General features: G+C 49.1%; 2 protein-coding genes across 10 annotated transcripts in view; one reads left to right on the top strand and one right to left on the bottom strand.

The window, feature by feature from the left end:
• CD74 (CD74 molecule) overlaps window positions 1-16,669 on the top strand; it is a 29,888-nt gene extending 13,219 nt beyond the window's left edge. Inside the window, exons 2-10 of one of the 2 annotated variants that reach the window (XM_043597961.1) lie at window positions 7,641-7,866; window positions 11,784-11,956; window positions 12,126-12,205; window positions 12,745-12,807; window positions 13,529-13,624; window positions 13,946-14,033; window positions 15,079-15,270; window positions 15,735-15,797; window positions 16,056-16,669. In XM_043597961.1, coding sequence (XP_043453896.1) covers window positions 7,641-7,866; window positions 11,784-11,956; window positions 12,126-12,205; window positions 12,745-12,807; window positions 13,529-13,624; window positions 13,946-14,033; window positions 15,079-15,270; window positions 15,735-15,797; window positions 16,056-16,066 — 992 coding nt within the window. In that variant the 3' untranslated portion in view covers window positions 16,067-16,669. The remainder of the gene's footprint in view (window positions 1-7,640; window positions 7,867-11,783; window positions 11,957-12,125; window positions 12,206-12,744; window positions 12,808-13,528; window positions 13,625-13,945; window positions 14,034-15,078; window positions 15,271-15,734; window positions 15,798-16,055) is intronic. The other variant, XM_043597968.1, reaches the window with a different exon arrangement.
• A 1,150-nt stretch (window positions 16,670-17,819) lies between these two features.
• Window positions 17,820-18,438, bottom strand: part of TCOF1 (treacle ribosome biogenesis factor 1) — a 38,339-nt gene continuing 37,720 nt past the window's right edge. For 7 of the 8 annotated variants that reach the window (XM_043597933.1, XM_043597875.1, XM_043597902.1 and 4 more), the window contains one exon: window positions 17,820-18,218. The gene's annotated coding sequence lies outside the window, so the exon portion shown is untranslated. The remainder of the gene's footprint in view (window positions 18,219-18,438) is intronic. The other variant, XM_043597883.1, reaches the window with a different exon arrangement.

Genomic DNA, 18,438 nt, shown 5'->3' on the forward strand with positions numbered 1-18,438 from the left:
TGTCCTTCTATGTCACTCTTTCTTGTCCTTTCCTCCTCCCTTATACCTCTATTATACGTTTGGTTATTTATGATCAGCATTCAATGTTTACCATATTATGACAATGTGTATGACATTCAAGCTGAGTTACATAGTATACTAGGATTATTATTGATTTCATATATAACTTCTGTTTTCCCAAGACTTAATAGTTGTCTTGGTTTTTCATTTGCTTAATTTTCTTTCTTTCTTTCTTTCTTTCTTTCTTTCTTTCTTTCTTTCTTTCTTTCTTTCTTTCTTTCTTTCTTTCTTTCTAGAGCATGTGAGCAGGGGATGGGTAGAGAGACAGGGAGAGAGAATCTTAGGCTCCACATCTAGTATGGAGCTTGACTTGGGGCCCAATCCCATGACCACGAGATCATGATCTGAGCTGAAATCAAGAGTCGGCTGCTTAACTGACTGAGCCACTCAGGTGCCCCTGTTTTCTTTTATTTTTTATTCAAAAAAATTTTAAGGTTATTTATTTATTTTGTGAGAGAGAGAGAATGTGCATATGAGCAGGGGAGGCACAGAGAGAAAGGGAGAGAGAGAAAATCCCAAGCAGGCTCCAGACCATCAGCACGGAGACCCATGTGGGGTTCAAACCCATGAACCTTGAGATCATGACTTGAGCCGAAACCAAAAGTTGGTTACTCAACTGACTGAATCACCGAGGCACCCCTTTTTAAATTTTTTTATTTAAATTTTATTATTATTATTATTATTTTTTTTTTTTTTTTTTTTTGAGAGAGAGAGAGAGCAGGAGTCAGGGAGGGGCAGAGGGAGAGAGAATCTTAAGCAGTCTCCACATTCAGCGTGAGCCCGACTTAGGGCTTGCTTCCACAACCCTGGAATCATTACCTGAGCTGAAATCAAGAGTGGGTTGCTCAATGGACTGAGCCACCCAACAGCCCTTCTTTTTTGTTGTTTTTTAAAATTTTTAATTTTAATTCCAGTACAGTTAACATACAGTGTTATATTAGTTTCAGGTGTACATTACTCAGGGCTCATCATGATAAGCGTGTTCTTTAATTCCCCCATCACCTTTTTACCCATCCCTCCACCCACCTCCCCTCCAGTAACCATCAGTTCTCTACAGTTAAGAATCTGTTTCTTGGTTTGTCTTTCTCTCTCTTTTTTCTTTTTCCTTGTTTTCTTGTTTCTTAAATTCCACATATAAGTGAAATCATACGATATATGTCTTTCTCTGACATTTTGCTTAAGATTCTACTCTCTGCTTCTATCCATGTTGTTGCAAATGGCAAGATTTCATTCTCTTTAATGACTGAATAATATTCCATTGTGTATATGTGCCACATCTTCTTTATCGGTTCATCTGTTGATGGACACTTAGGCTGCTTCCATAATTTGGCTGTTGTAAATAATACTGCAATAAACATAGGGGTGCATGTATCCCTTTGAATTAATGTTTTTGCATTTGGGGGGTAAATATCCAGTAGTGCAATTACCGGATCATGAGGTACTTCTATTTTTAACTTTTTGAGGAACCTCCATAGTGTTTTCCAGAGTGGCTGCACCAGTTTGCGTCCCACCAACAGTGTATGAGTGTTCCTTCACTTAATTTTCAGTGAAATTATCATAATTTAATTTTATACTCTCCAAAAACTACCTAAATTGCCTCTCAGTACATATCATATATCTATCAGACATATCAGATATGTATCAATTTTGTCACATTGAGATGTCTTTCAGAGCCTTTGGGCCTGATCCAATGTAGATGTTTTCGTTTTACTCCTAGAATTTCTGTGCACCACCCTCTTGGGGATCCCTATTCTGTCTCACAAGTGGAATTTCAGTTTCCTGTGTCTCAGGTCTCCTTGTATTTTTAGTGAACGACTTCATTTTGGTGGAGCATACCTTCCTGAAGCTTTCTGAGAAGGGAAAAATTTTGAGATCTTGAATGTCTGAGAATATCTTCATGACACCCTCACATATTTGATAATTTGGCTCAGTGAAGATGCCAGGGTGGAAATAACTTTCCCGTAGAATTTTGAGGACATTGCTCCATTATCTTCTGGTTTGCAGGGTTGCTGTTAAGAAGTCCAAAGTCATTGTGATTCCTGGTGTTTTGTATATGTTTTGTTTTTTCCTTTTTGGAAATTTGGAATTTGCGGAATCTTTTCTTTGTCTCTATTTTTCTGAAGCCTCGCCGTAATGTGCCTTGGTTTGAGACTATTTTCATGCTTTTTCCTTGGTCTTCCCTGGGCCCTTTCAGTTTGGAAATTTATGCCCTTGAATTCTGGAAATTGTACTGACTTATTTCACTGATGATTTCTTCCCCTTGATTTTCTCTGTTCTCTATTTCTGGAACTCTGATATTTGGCTGTTGGGCTTCCCAAACTGGTCTTTAATTCTCTTTTCTTTTCTTTCCAGTTTTTCTTTTTGTCTTTGTGGGAAATTTATCTTTCTGAGAAACGAAAAAAAAAAACCTTTATCTTCCATCTACCAATTGTTTAATATCTGCCCTTGTGCTTTTAATCTTCAATAGCTGTGTTTTTCTTCTTCTTTTTTTTTTTCAGCTGTGTTTTTCTTCTAAGGGCATCTATTCTTGTTCATGGGTATAGTATCATATTTTATGTCTCTGATGCTAATCATGGCCATTTTGTTCCTCCGTGGTGCTTTTTGGGGGTTGGTTATTTGTTTTGTTCATTCTCTTTTATGTTAGAGGCTTTCTTCAGATATTCTATAACCCTTGATCATCTAAAAAACCAAGTAGAAGCTGTGATCCATGAGTAGGGCTTATCCACTGAGAGCTCCCCTATAGCATTATCCGTTTCATTGAGGAACTCCCAATGTCAGAATTTTTAGGTCATTTCTCCTGGGATGCTCATGTTCCCCAAAGAAGGATCTTCTCATGTACTGCCTGGAGGGACAGGCCTGCCTTCTAGCATTTGGGGAACCGGGAGTGGGGAGAAGGCTGGGACTCTTAGCTCTAGTACCAGCCCATGTCCTATGCTGTGCCAGAGGATAAACTTCCAGTCTTCCCTGAGAGAGGGAGGAGGAACTTATGGCAGGAAAGGAAGTGGGTATCCAACTGTTTGGTAAGCAGACTTCCAACCAATCCTCCTCTTCTTAGCCCCACCGTTACTCCTACCCAGTTGCCTAATATCCCAGTTCCTGAGCAGATTTGCATCTGCCATGTAAATAGGTGGCTTGTCAGCTTTTCTAGCTGCAGGTTTAGGATTTAGCTTTCTGGATCTGCTACAGGAGTTACCTCTAGTGTATATGCTCTCCAGCTTCCAAAATTCTGCTGCTGCTTTCTCTTCTGTCCTCCTTGTCCTTATAGTTTAAATTAAAAAAAATGTCATTTGAGAGAGGAAGTGAAGCTATATGTGTGTTCGAGCCATCATTACCAAGAAATCTTTTTTTAAATTGAGCTATAATTCACATAACACAGTATTCAAGCTTTTAAAATTGTACAACTCAGTGGTTTTCCATATATCCACAAAGTCGTGTAACCATCACCACTATCTAATTCTAGAATATATTCATCACCCAAAAAGAAACCTCCTACCCATTAGCAATCATCCTCTATCCTCCCCTCCCCACCCAGCCCCCGGCGACCACTGATCTACTTTCTCTCTCTATGGATTTCTCTCTCTATGGAAATCCAGACATTTCACAGAAATAGATCATACAGTATGTAGCCTTTTGTGTCTGGTTTATTTCATTTAGCATGATGTTTTCCAAATTCAAACATTTAGTGGCATGAATCAGTACTTCACTGTTTCTGAAAAAAAAAAAAAAAAACAACCAGTTCTGTTGATATATTACCTCCTCTTTACGGCTAAATAATATTCTATTGTATGGCTATGCCACATTTTATTCACTCATCAGGTGATGGACATTTGGATTGTTTTCACTTTAGGGGTATGAAGAACAATGGTGCTAAGAACATTTGCGTGCGGGTTTTTTTTTTTTTTTTTAATTTTTTAAAAAATTTTTTTTTTCAACGTTTATTTATTTTTGGGACAGAGAGAGACAGAGCATGAACGGGGGAGGGGCAGAGAGAGAGGGAGACACAGAATCAGAAACAGGCTCCAGGCTCTGAGCCATCAGCCCTGAGCCTGATGTGGGGCTCGAACTCACGGACCGCGAGATCGTGACCTGGCTGAAGTCGGACGCTTAACCGACTGCGCCACCCAGGCACCCCATCGTGCGGGTTTTTGTGTGGGGGTATGCTTTCATTTCTCTTGTGCCAGATCTAGGAGCAGAGTTACTGGCTCATACGGTAACCCTGTTTAATTTGTTGAGGAGTTGTCAAATTGTTTTTCAAAGTAGTGGTACCATGTTTTAATTTTTAAAAAAATTTTTTAAAGTTTATTTTGAGAGAGAGAGAGAGAGAGAGCAAGTGGGGAGGGGCAGAGGGAGAGGGAAGGAGAGAATCTAACAACCATGAGATCACGACCTGTGCTGAAACCAAGAGTCACTCTTAACCAGTTGAGCCACCCAGGTGCCCCTTATTTTATTTTTTATTTAAAAAAAATTTTTTTTAACGTTTATTTATTTTTGAGACAGAGAGAGACAGAGCATGAATGGGGGAGGGGCAGAGAGAGAGGGAGACACAGAATCGGAAGCAGGCTCCAGGCTCTGAGCTGTCAGCACAGAGCCCGACGCGGGGCTCGAACTCACGGACTGCGAGATCGTGACCTGAGCTGAAATCGGCCGCTTAACCGACTGAGCCACCCAGGCGCCCCCTTATTTTATTTTTTAAAAAGTAAACTCTACCCCCAATGTTGGGCTCAAACTTAGGACCTTGAGATCAAGAGTGGCCATTCTCTGTGGCTGAGCCAGCCAGGCGCCCCAGCTGTACTATTTTACATTCCCACCAGAAATATGGCATTTTCATTTTTTCCACATCTTTGTCAACACTCGTTATTGTCTGTCTTTTCGGTTACAGCCACCATAGTGGGTGTGAGGTGGCACCTCATTGTGGCTGTGATTTGCATTTCCTTAATAACTCATAACGTGGAGCATCTTTTCATGTGCTTATTGGCCATTTGTACATCTTAAAAGGGGCTCCTGGGTGGCTCAGTCAGTTAAGCATCCTACTCTTGGTTTCAGCTTAGAAACCACATGGTTTGTGAATTTGAGCCCTATTTGGAGCCTGCTTGGGATTCTCTCTCCCTCTCTCTACCCCTCTCCTGCTTGCTCTCTCTCTCAAAATAAATAAACTTAAAAAAAAGGAATGTTTTTAAAAAGTCTTATTTTATTAAAAAAATTTTTTTAATGTTTTTATTTATTTTTGAAGGAGAGAGAGACAGAGCATGAGCAGGGGAGGGTCAGAGAGAGAGGGAGACACTGAATCTGAAGCAGGTTCCAGGCTCTGAGCTGTCAGCACAGAGCCCGATGCGGGGCTCGAACTCACCAATGATGAGATCATGACCTGAGCCGAAGTCGGACACTTAACTGACTGAGCCACCCAGGTGCCCCCAAAAGTCTTATTTTAAAAATAGCTTTATTGAGGTATGATTGATACATAATAAATTTTGTGTATTTAAAGTGTACAATTTGGTAAGCTTTGACATGTGCATACATCATGAATAAAGCTCTGCAATCAAGATAGTGCCCCCAAAGTTTCTTTGTGCCACTTTATCATCCCTCCTTCATGTCCCTTCCTGCACCACACCCCCTCAATCCTTTTTTTTTCATTAAAAAAAATTTTTTTTAATATTTATTTATTTTTGAGAGAGACACAGTGTGAGCAGGAGAGGGGCAGATGGAATCTGAAGTGAGCTCCAGGCTCTGAGCTGTCAGCACAGAGCCCGACGTGGGGCTTCAACTCACAAACCACGAGATCATGACCTGAGCTGAAGTTGGACGCTTAACCTACTGAGCCACCCAGGCACCCGTACACCCCCTCAATCCTTAGGTAACTACTCATTTCTTTGCTATCACTGTAAGTTAGTTTGCATTTCCTAGAACTTTATCTAAATGGAATCATACAGTATATACTCTTTTGTTCTGGCTTCTTTCATATAGTATACTTATTTTGAGATTCATCCAGATTGTATATGTATCAATAGTTCATTCCTTTTTTTGCAAGTAGTATCCATTGTATGGGTGAACCACAATTTGTTTATCTAGGTGATGTTGGGTTTGGGTTATTTCCACTTGAGGGCTTTTATGAACATTTGTGCTCAAGTTTGTATGGATACATAATTTCATTTGTCTTGATTATCCAGAAAATATCTTAACTAGTAAATATCTGAGTAACAGTTTCATTTCTTGAGCATCTCCTATGGTTACCAGGCTCTCTGCTAAATGCTTATTTACTCTTACAACTTAGCAAGTTTAGTATTATTGTCCTTCCTTTACAAAGGAGAAAAACAACTCAGAAAGGTCAAGGCACTGGCTCAGGTCATGGGCTAGGTCTTCCTGACTTGGAATTTGAACTCCGGTCTGGTGCATTGAAGGCCATGTCTGCTCTTCTCCGTCTCCTCAAAATACATATACTATCTCCCTTGACTTTTGAAATCTTAGACTCATTGAATCTTCAAACCACAAAGTCTATTTTGTTTTTATTTTTAACAGGTTTTATGTTTTTTTTTACTTTATTTATTTGTTTTGAGAGAGAGAGAGAGAGAGAGAGAGAGAGAACGTGAGCAGAGGAGGGGCAGAGAGAAAGGGAAGGGATCCCAAGCAGGCTCTGTGCTGTTAGCAAAGAGCCTGATGTCGGGCTCAAAGTCACAAACTATGAGATCATGACCTGAGCTGAAACCAAGAGTTGGGCACTTAACTGACTGAGCCACGCAGGCACCCCAAACCACAAAGTCTTTAAAAGCTGTTAAAATTATTTTAAAAATTACTAATGTAAATTTTGAAACACATAAAAGACATAAAGATTAATAAAACAAATGTGGTATGTGAGCCACAGATAGTAAGAAATAAAACCTTGCCAACACAGTTAAATCTCCCTTCTCAGGCCTTCCGCAGAGGCCCCCACTGTCCTGAATTTGAAATACATGGTTTGGACATCAGCATGACGGAAGAGCCGAGTGGTTAAAAACCTAGACTCCCCACTTCTTGGATGCATGATCTTGGGCAAGCACGTAGCCTCTCAAAAGCCTCTGTGTCCCTCCCTATAAATGGAAATAATAAAATAAAACAGGCTTCAAAGAGTCACTGTAAAGATCAAATGAAACAAAGCATGTAAAACAATTAGCACTGTGCCTGGCACAAAGGAGGACTTAGTAAGTGGCAGTTAATGTTAGTCCCAGAGCCTTAGAAACATGGACTCAGTTCATGAAATGCTCAAGTTAGGAGGCAGCAGGGGGATCACTGAGCCCACCGTTTCCTCTCCCTTTCTGCACCCAGCTATCTATGGGGGAACAGGGGAGACAAAGGCATTTTCTCTTTCAAAGTGGTTTCCTGTCTAGGGAGTGAACATTTGCCTGTTTGTTGAAATATCCAAAGTGCCTTATGAATCCAAAGGTCTGCCTGGAAACAAGTGACGAGGGCCCTGAGCAACCAATGGAAGTATGCTGGCCTTTCCACCTGTCTGGGGAGCATCACCACCCCCTCATCCTGCCCTGTTAAAGGCAGCTTTGCCCAAGTGGGGGTATTTCCAGCTCTGTGGTTTTCACTTCCACTTTAACTAGTGGGCGGAGTGGCCTCCTGTGGACGAATCAGATTCCTCCTCAGCCCCGACTTCAAGAGGTGGGCCACGGGTTCAGGGTCCCAGACACCCAGGAGGCAGCAGCAGCAGCAGCAGCAGGAGGTGTGGTGGGGAAGACTAGAGGCCAGAACCATGGAAGACCAGCGCGACCTTATCTCCAACCATGAGCAGCTGCCCATTCTGGGCCAGCGCCCTGCAGCCCCGGAGAGGTATGTGTGAGCTTCGGGAGAGAGCACACAAATCCCGGACCGTACAGATGTGCCCAGGTGCTGCGGGAGGAGCACTAGATGGGGAGCCGCAGGACGGCTAGATTCAGGCCCTGACTCTGGGTGATGTTGAGCAAGTCTCTGGCCTGCTCAGGTCTTCTGTTCTCCCTCCTGTACAATGAGGGGGCTTCTTGAGGGCAGGAGTTTTATATTTCTTTGCACGATACGCTTCTGAAAATCAGGAGAGCGCCCCGGATTCTCTCCCTAGAGTTTCAAACGATATCACAGGCTTCACAGACCTCAGGAAGCTGGACTGTGAATCCTAGGTTAGAAACTTTGGACGAGATTTGGAAAATGCTATGGATCCTAGATGGAGAAACAGAGTTTCGCAAAGAGGATGGTAGAAGCAGCTCATCACAGTGGGGTTTCTCTCTAATTCCCACGGACCAGTGTATGAGTTTGTATCAGGGAAGTATAGTCACAGGTGTTTGTTGAGTCGATGGACGCGTCCGCCATTACAGGAGGGATTGAGAGATGCTGGAAGGGGTCAGGGAAAGGCAAAGGGGGACTCTGGCTAAATTTGTAGAAGGCACTGAAGGTTGATGTGGGCATGCCCTGCCTGTGTCCCTCTCCTTTGTAGCAAGGGGCCGGAGCAGCCACCCAGAGGACCCCGGGACCTTCTCCCAGCCCCAGGATTCTCTCATCCAGATGTTTCCTGAAAAAAAGCAGGATTAGAATGCAGCTACCCTGTTCAGATTCTGGGTCTCCCTCCCTCCCTCCCTCCCTCCCTCTCCCTCTCTCCTTCTCTCTCTCTCTCCCTCTCTCCTTCTCTCTCCCTCTCTCTCTCCCTCTCTCCTTCTCTCTCTCTCTCTCTCTCCCTCTCTCCTCTCTCCCTCTCTCTTCCTCTCTCTCCCTCTCTCTCCTTCTCTTCTCTCTCCCTCTCGCTCCCCCTCTCTGCGCCCCTTCCCTTCTATCTCTCTCTCAAAAATAAACATTAAAAAAAAAAAAAAGAATGCAGTTACCCTGTGTCCCCATAGTCCCCAGTCTTCAAAAAGTAATTTGCAAATTGGGGGTCCTGGTTGGCTCAGACACTAGAGCATGTGACTCTTGATCTCAGGGTTGTGGGTTCAAACCCCACATTAGGTGTAGAGGTGACTTAAAAATAGAATCTTAAAAAAAAAAAAGGTAATTTGCAAATTACAGGGATTTAGAGCTGTGATGTCAGCTGTTACCAGGCAGAAAGGGGTTTGGGAGAGACGCTCAGAGATGTCATGAGGAACTGCATTCTGCGAGACAGGTGACCAGGCAACAAGTCACTGCTTCTCTCTGGGTCTCAGTAAAAATAAAGACAGTGATGATACTAGCCACGATGATAGTCCCCTTTCACTGTCTACCTGTTACCAGTCCTCAGTCACTGTTAGTAATTACTGTGATTAGTTATGTGCTAAACCCAATCCTAATTCTCAAAGTAACCCTAGAGTCGGGTACTTTTCTCATCCCCACATTATTTATTTATTTATTTACTTATTTATTATTAATCAATTAATTAATTAATTTTTTAAGTAGGCGTCACACCCAGCACAGAGCCCAGTGCAGGGCTTGAACTTACAAGCCTGAGATCAAGACTTGAGCTGAGATCGAGTTGGATTCTTAACCAACTGAGCCACCCAGGCACCCCATCCCCATTTTTACATAAGAGAAAATTGAGGCTTTGTTAGTTAGCAACTTACCTAAGTTATCACAGCTAGTGAGTGTTGGAGTGAGAATTTGAACCCAGGACTAGCCTGATTTCAAAGTGTGAGCTCACTACCATCTGGCCCCCATCTGGAAGCATGATTTGCAAGGAGGGGAGATGGAGGCCCTCTGAGTTCAGGCCACCCAGTGAGGTGCAGACCCAGCATGGGCTCAGTGTACGGAGAGGGTGCCCCCTCCTCAAATCTTTGTCTGGTTTTCCTTTTAGTTTAGTTACTGCTTCTAAAACTGACCTGCCCTGTGTGCCCAGTCCTTTCCAGCCTTGAGCTGATCTCAGACCCTTTTGTGAGCACTTCTGCCTGGCAACATTTGTATCATGATTCCTGCTAGTTCTGGTTGGCTCCTGACTTCAGCCGGTTATTATTGTTTATTTAAGAAGGAGGTAGTGGAAAGGAGGAAATGAATATAGAGGGGACAAGAGTTGGCAGTTATTCAGAACCAGGGGACCGCATTCAAGATGCAAAAAGAGGAAGGAAACCAGATGCTAAGTTTTAACTCTTAACTCCTGAGAAAGTGTTCAGTGTTGTGTGCCTAGGTATGGAGCCAAGGGCTTTACCCTCAGGATCTTATTTTCTGTAACAACCCTTTGAGTAGCTGTTCCTATCTCAGGTTACTCACTCAGAGGGGTTAAGTGACTTGCCCCTGGTCCCTGAGCTAAGGGGGTGCAGAGCCAGGGTTCCATACCAGGCCTTATCTCCAATATGGCTGTGTAGATTCTTACGCTCATAGGAGAAACTGACGTTCAGTTTCTCCTAAGACTGGAATTAGACTGGGCGTGGGGTTGTGGAAGGGGCGCGCGTGAGCCTGTAGGTAATGAGCTGGAGAGCTTGAGCCCAGACAAGACCCTGGCTCGGGTGGACTTTTTACAAACTTTAGGGGCTGGCTACCCCTATTCCTTGAGAAGCCCTAGAAGTGGGATTTGTTTTCATTTTCCCCTCCCGTCTCGTCTCCTCTTCCCCATGCAGGGTGTTTGCTTTGTCCTAACAGAACAACAATCTTTTGGTCTGGACCTTGGCCCAGAAAATGCAGAGGACTGGCAAGCAGAGAGCCAGTGAGAATGAGCTCTGTTTGTGACGTCATGAGTTACTATGCAGAAGGGTCTCCTGGAGTTTCCTAAAATGTCCTTGTTGGTTCCTGGAGTAAGCAGAATGCAGTCTCGTCCCGACAGTTTCCAGACAGTTCCCACGGGGGTTCTAGTTAGTAGTCCCGCCTCTGGGGTGAGGTGGGAGAAAACAGGCCAGGAACTCTCAGGTTCCTGGCACAGGATCCTTACCTTCCCTAAACTGTACCACGTCCATGTGCCCTGCCAAACCGTATCCAAGGCCAACAGCTCCAAGGGCTGAGATCTGGCTACTCCTCCCAGTAGGGCCATCCAGTTTAGGGAATGTGAGACACTCTCCCAGTTACACAGGCTCAGCGCCACACTCCCGCTGAAATTCCCCCTGGGTAGGTATCATCATTTGAAATATTTTCTGTGGTCACAGTCAGATCTTACTTCAAAGAAGAAAACTACCAGATCCTAGAATTGCTGAGGTGAGAGGCATCCACGTGACAGGCCCAAAGAACAGCAGAGATTTGCTCAAAGACACTGAGAGTCTGGGGCAGAGGATGTGCCCCCAGAGGGGGTGGTGCCTGGCCCTGTTCTAGTCTGACATCGTCCAGTGCCCCCAACCTGCCCCTGAAATGTCAAGGCCTCACTTCTCGTTTTTAGGTGGGCCACATACTCTGCTGTCCAGGTCCCACTTCTTTCCTTTTTCTCTGATTTCACCGCGGGGGTTGGGTAGGTGGGAGATGAAAACTGCCTTCCTCTGGAGGGCAGTCCTGATCCTCAGGAAATCCCCTGGTAGAAAGGACAAGGCACTTGTCCCTGGCTTTTCCCCACTCATCCTAAGTCCAGGGGATAGATCTAGGATTTCTGCTTAGGCGGACCGTAGGAACAGTAATGGTTGGAAATACGGGGCTTGGGGAATGTTTTCAAGCTGCATGCCCGTTGGGACTTGTTTGTGCTTAAAGTGTGTGTGTGTGTGTGTGTGTGTGTGTGTGTGTGTTAGGGATAGCCGAGGGGGTGGAGGGACTGATAGAAATGGGGCATCCCCCCACTCTGTCAGTCCTTGGGGCAGCCACCTCTGTGGACTCTCCTCTGACCTATCTCCCCATCCCCCCAACAGCAAGTGCAGCCGAGGAGCCCTGTACACAGGCTTTTCTGTCCTGGTGGCTCTGCTCCTGGCCGGCCAGGCCACCACTGCCTACTTCCTGTACCAGCAGCAGGGCCGGCTGGACAAGCTGACGGTCACCGCACAGAACCTGCAGCTGGAGAACCTGCGCATGAAGCTTCCCAAGCGTGCGTGCCCCGCCTCCATCCTGACCTCCCCCACCCCACGTCCCTTGGCTTCAGAGACCCCATTCCGGCACCCGGCCGGGCCTGCCTTCTCCTCCCTCATCTGAGTACTCTCTTCCCTGGGCACTGGGGGCACCCACGCTCATACTGTATGTACCTCCTCTTCCCACAGCTGCCAAGCCTTTGAACAAGTTGCGGGTAGCCACCCCCATGCTGATGCAGACGATGCCCATGCAAGGCCTGCTCCAGGCGGTAAGGACGACCCCAGGACGGTGGAACGGGGAGGTGTTACGTAGCCCAGATGGAGGGCAGGTGCCAAGGGACAGGGGAGGACTGCTGAGCCAGGAAAAGCATGGCTAGGGGGAGCGGACCGCTGTGAGGGGTGGGACAGGGCCCACCCTAGGAAGAAGAGGGCTCCCAGGAGTGGGGGAGGAAAGAGCCTCTGGGGGCCATCCCTGGGGTGCTTACAAAGTGCTTCTCGTTTCCCAGAGCATCTCAGTCCCCTCTTTCCCAAAGCTCTTGATGTCCTAGATGGGTAATGGTTTTGTTCATAAAACAATCTGTTGTCCCCAAAGTCCTGGACAGGAAAGCTTATGCAGATTTGACCAATAAGGACCTTGACGCAGGAAGGTAAAGTGAGTGGCTTGAGCTCTCATGCTTGCAGGTGGCAGAGATGGGCCTGTTCCTGTTGAGCACCTGGGCCTCTTACCCAGACTCCAGCTGCTGGCTCTGCTGCAGGGCGCCTCCTCTGTGGGCCAGTGCTGGTAACCCCCTTTTCTTTCCTTCCACAGCCCGTGCAGAACGCCACCAAGTACGGCAACATGACACAGGACCACGTGATGCACATGCTCCTGGTGAGTGGGACCCAGCCAGTGACCCTGCCCACCCACCCAGGTTTCCCCCGAAGGGAAAGCCTGCTCGAAGGCCTGCACCATTCTGGGCTCACAGGAGACATTCAGGACAGGCTCACCGGATCAGTGAACGAATGCCAGGGTGACCCTTCAATGTCATAGTCTAGCCCTGCCATCCCCTTTTTTGAGTGTTAGAGAATCTGAGGCCCAAAGCCCAGGAGTGACTTGCTCAAGATGCCCACTTTTTCCTCCCCAAATTTCTTCTGCATGTCTACTCTGTGCCAGGCACTGCAAGGCTCTGGGCTCACACTGGGAAACACTCAGACTCGCTTCTAATCCCATGGGAGTCCCAGACTAGTGTGGGAGGCAGAAAAGTGACCAGGTGATGAGGGACACGCAGGGAGCTTTGCATGGAAAGAAGCAGAGGACCGGACTGAGTGACGGCAGGGGAGGGGGTGTGGAGGAGGGGAGGCCTGAAAGGTGAGGAAGAGTCTGCAAGGAGTAGAAAGAAGACTGGGGGTTAGTGGTAGATCCGGGCCTGGAACCTGGGTTTCTCTACTCCCAGCCTGGGGATCACGCAGCTGTGCCGCTGGACGGCCCTTGCCGCCTCCCGTCCCCACTGGCTCCGTTACGGCAAGGGTCCAGGGGAACACGGGCTGCACATTTCACCATGCCTGCGGGGGAGCACTTTTTAAACCTTCCCTCCTGCCTTGCTACCCTGCAGGAGGGTGACCCTCTGAAGGTGTACCCGCAGCTGAAGGGGAACTTCCCGGAGAACCTGAAACACCTTAAGAACACCATGGGGACCCTGGATTGGAAGGTCAGCAGGTTTCCCCACACTGGCTCCCTCTGGTTCCTGACATTAGGACAGGGCTGGGAAAAGGTGCTGTACAGGGAGGGGGGTGGGGTCCGGGGAAGCCATCCCCAGGGAGCTGCAGTAGTCTGGCCAACACCAACAAAGCCACAACCATGAAGAGGGCTGCAGCTGAGGAACCACCTAGACCAAACTCCGTGGGTCCGGGCTGCAGCTGGACTCTGGGGTGTCGAGTCCCTGTCAGACCCCCCATGTCTGTCCCCAGGGGCAAAGCCAGGGAAGGTTGGAGGGGGCTGATGAGCCTGACCCCTTGCCTCATCCCATCAGGTCTTCGAGAACTGGATGTATCAGTGGCTTTTGTTTGAAATGAGCAAGAACTCCCTGGAGAAGCACCCCGCCGACATTCCACTGAAAGGTATGGGAGTGGGAGCCTCGGGCTGCCAGGGCTTCTGGGGGCTCCCTCGGGACTCTCCTGGAGCTGCAGAGGGTAGGACCTGATCACTCCCTGACCCAAGCACTGGGACTCTCCAGGGCTCTCATTCCTGTCTTTCCTGCCTGTTCCTTCTGGCCTTGGCTGCTCCCCCCAACCCCAGCCCCCATCCTGCCTGAGGGCCCACAAGGCAGAGGCCTCCTTTTAGGGGATGACCTCCCTTGCGGAGGTCAGCGCTGCACAAGTTGGCCTGGAGCAAAACCACCCGAAACATCCCAGGTGTCATCACAAGGTCTTCCCCGCTCCACACTGCACAGGTTCCTGAGGGGGCTGGGAGGGCTCATGACCCCACCTTCAGAGGGCCCTCCTCACGCTCACAGCCAGCAGGTGCCAGACAAGAGGGCCTTGGGGTTCTCCCATCTTGTGGACAACGTATGGCAGGATTTTCAGCCCTGAAGCATCGCAGAGTGCCAGGTCTCCATCCTGGCACTAATTTGCCATGCAACTCTGGGCCAGGGTCTTCCTTCTGGGCGTCAGGTCTGGAAGTAGAAGAACAGTGGCCCGCCCCACCCTAGGCCTCCGATTTTTCCGTCATAGGTTCACAGAAGGCACGTTCAGTGTCATCTCGACCAACTCCCAGCTGATGTTTGAATTCCCTCTACATCCTCAACAAAGCCCCAGTTTGTACTTGGATAACCCCGGTAACAGCCGCTCAGACTTCCCGAGATGCCCACTGCTTTTCCCTACAAATAAGACTCACAAGTGCGATCCCAAACTTTAATAGGCCTTGAGTGTCAGAAGAAATCATCAAGTTCTGGGATAAATCAGCCACATGGCCATTCACTTCCTCTGATCTCAGACTCTGCTGGTCCATGCCTTAGTTTCCCCATCTGTGCAATGGGTAGAGTGAGCACGGCCACTTGGGCAGAAGGCATCAGGCCCACAGCAGTGGTATGTGGATCTCTCGTTCTGCCGAGACCCTGGCCCAGGGCCTGCTCACTCACTGTCTTCGCCATGCCTGTCGCTTCAGTACTGACCAAGTGCCAGGAAGAGGTCAGCCGCATTCCCGCCGTCCACCCTGGCACGTTCAGGCCCGAGTGCGACGAGGACGGCAACTATAAGCCGCTCCAGTGCTATGGGAGCACCGGCTACTGCTGGTGCGTCTTCCCCAACGGCACCGAGGTCCCCCACACCAGGAGCCACGGGCACCGTAACTGCAGTGGTAAGAGTGCCTACTCGGCCAGGGAGTGTCAAAGGAGCAGGAAGGTCCAGGAAGGCTGCGGGGCGAGAAGTCCCTCCTGGCGCACACGTGGCCCGGACAGTCGAGCTCCTGGGGGCAGCCGCTCAGCCACCGCTTTATCCATCCACCTACCGGTGCATTCCTCACGTGTTTGTCCATCCACCTTTTCTCTCCTCACTTCCACTCATCTACTTACTCATCTGTCCTTCTGTCCCTCACCTGTGATGCTCACGCAGCCCTGCACCACCCACAGTGCATCCGGGAGTCGTACAGGCCCACCCATCCCGTGTCATCATCCCCTCCCGTGGCCTTCCCCGACCACGCCTGGTTGTTGCCATCCGACAAGAGTCCTGTGGCTGGGCTGGGAAGAATGACCCAGGCCCCTCGCCAGTGGGTGTGGGAGGCTGGACTGCCAAGTGACAAATGGACTTGCTACTCCTTTGCAGAGTCAGTGGACATTGAAGACCTGTCATCTGGGCTGGGCATGACCAAGCCGGACCTGGGCCAAGGTAAGGGCTCCTGCAGGGGACATTTGGTCCCCAGCAACGTATCCCCAGAGGGGCCGAATCCCTCACGGATGAATGGCCAGTGCAGCATGACCCTGGGTCATTCTCCAACCTCCCCGGGGACAACCATTTCACACGAGCACCACCTCTAGGGGCTGCAGGGGTGGCAAGTCCTCAACTGCTCTGAGATCCCAGGGTGCTGGGAAGGGTCAGGGACAACAGGGGACCTCAACCCTAACCGGCTGCTTCTCTTCTCCATAGTGGTCATGTAAACAGCAGACACAGATGCCAGCACACAACCAGCCCTGCATGGCCACTGCTTCCCTGCTCCCCTCTCTCCTCCCACCCTAGCCCCTCTCCCCTCCCTCACACACCGCTCCCCTGCTCACCAGCTCCCCTTCTGCGCCTCCTTCCATGACACCCTGGCACCTGGCTCTCCATCGTCCTTGGACACGCGTCCTGTCAGAGCAGCACAGATATAACGATGCGGGCCCTGCTGCCCAAACCCCATACATCAGCAGGGATGCACGGCCCACGAAGGTGAACCAAGAGCTAGGCTGACCCCCAGTTCAGCCTCCAACATGGAGCCCCAAGATCCAGGCCCATGGACGAAGTGGGAAGGTGCAGGGAGAGGGCACGATGCTTCCCTACACCCAACATGTTTGCTGTCGCTCTCTTTCGGCCTTGGCTTTGTAGCCTATTTAACTAGGGGGGGATGAGCCACTCTTTCCCTCTAGCGACACTCACCCAGGAAGAACCAGCCTCTCCACAACCCCACCTCCCTTTCTGCCAACCCCCAGTTCCCTGTGTGCAGTCAAGCTTGTCATTAGCCCCCAGGGCTGAGGCTCTGAGAATAAAACATAGTAAGTAGACCACTTCTGGTTCCTGACTGTTGTTGGGATCTGGTTCATTTATCCCAAGGAGGTAACAGAGACCTTGAATCCAGCGGTGGGGGTGGGAGGGCGCAGCCCAGGGAGCCCCCCAGAGGCCCGTGGGGCCAGGCGGGCTGTGGGGGTGCGCTCTTTAGATACAGACATACTTGGGTCTCCATGTTAACGCACAGAAATACTCTGCTTCCAAAAAGAAATAGGCTCTTGCCCATCGCTCTTTAAGTGCAAGCTCCTCTTGGTCCAGCTGCCATTTTCCCAGATCCCTGTTCTCATTTCTGTACTAAGAACAGTACGAGTGTGAGGACAGACGGCAGTGACCCAGGCCTGGTGTCAGGCCTGCCAGCGAGTGGGGGCTGTGGAGAACCAGGGGGCTCACCCCTATCAAAACCGTACCTGCTCTAGACCGACACCCTTGGTGCGGGGACAGAGGCAAGCACGGGGGCAGGGCCCCAGGTTAAGGGTGCAGCCGGATGCCACCCTGGGTCTCCCAAGGCCTCCGGCCCAGCACTCTATCTGCACGGCCTCCTACTCTCACTAGCAGAAGGCTCGAAGCTTTGGAGAGAAATTGCCGTGACTTCTGGTGCTCTATGCTGCTCTGGGCAACCGCACTGCTGCCCTCCCCAAGTCATACAGAGATCACCCGGACAGCTCTTTTGGGTTCCTTGTTTCTCACCGTCACCATCACAGAACCTCTGTTACCTGGACACGAGGGCACCTCAGGCCTAACTGGTCTTCCTGCTCCTCCTCTGCCCGTGGTTCCCCGAGAGGGCCTGCCTCCAGCTCAAACCCTAACTTCAAAAGGTGGCTGGGAAAGTACCCCCCGCTTCCATTTCGTGCCTCTGGGTACTTGCCTGGCCTGCCCTAGCAAATCGACCATGACCGTGCTTGAGGTCCCCTTAGCTGAGACGCCCTTTCTTCCAGGAAGCTTTCCTTCCCCACCGATTCAATACCTGAGGGCACTCTGAAGAGTCTCCTCTGACAACCTGTCTGTCCCACTCACCAAAGCATCCCAGAGCCTTGATGTGTAAAGAACAAATCCTGAGCGATGGTTTGTTCACCTGCAGGTGTCGGCCAGACTCTCCAAGAATAGGTCAGCTGCAAAACGTCTGTCCCCGATGCACTAGGAACTCCCACCTTTCCTTCAAGCCTTTTATTTTGAGTTGTTACAAAAAAACCACAAACAAAACAGGGAAAAAACTGATAAAGGAGGACAAGGCCTCAGCATCAGCCAGAGACCAGGGATGGAAGGAGCTGTAGGCTGGGCCTCGCTAGGTCTGCAGGGCAAAGAGGTGCAAAGTCCCAAGGCCTCTGGGCATGTTGTGTTTGAAGGGGGAGGCAGGTCACTTAAAAAAATATATATATATACTGTACACATCTATATGAAGCGTTCGGTGTCAGGACAGAAGTCAGACGTGGAATCAGTGAGTGGAGGTCACTGGATCTGGATTCATTTCCTCCTCTTCCTCCTCGGACCAGCCTCTCTGCAGGGCTCCCTCGCTCGGCCAGCACGGACACTGCAGCTGGCTGTCGTCTTCTGGGGAGGGAGGGAAGCTTAAAGATTCAATTCCAACCCATGGTGGGCAGAGGGCAGAGGCACGCGGCTGGTCACCGCCTGGCTAAGAAATCCCCAGGTGAAGGAAACACCCAGATGGAAGATTTCTGACCTTTTTCTCCAAAGAGAAGAAAACAAAAGCAAGACCTGGTATCTTGGTCTTGCAGGGAAGGAGCATTAACCACAGAGGGCACTTGGTGGC

Source organism: Prionailurus bengalensis, chromosome A1 (genome assembly GCF_016509475.1).
Source record: "Prionailurus bengalensis isolate Pbe53 chromosome A1, Fcat_Pben_1.1_paternal_pri, whole genome shotgun sequence".
Lineage (NCBI taxonomy): Eukaryota > Metazoa > Chordata > Mammalia > Carnivora > Felidae > Prionailurus > Prionailurus bengalensis.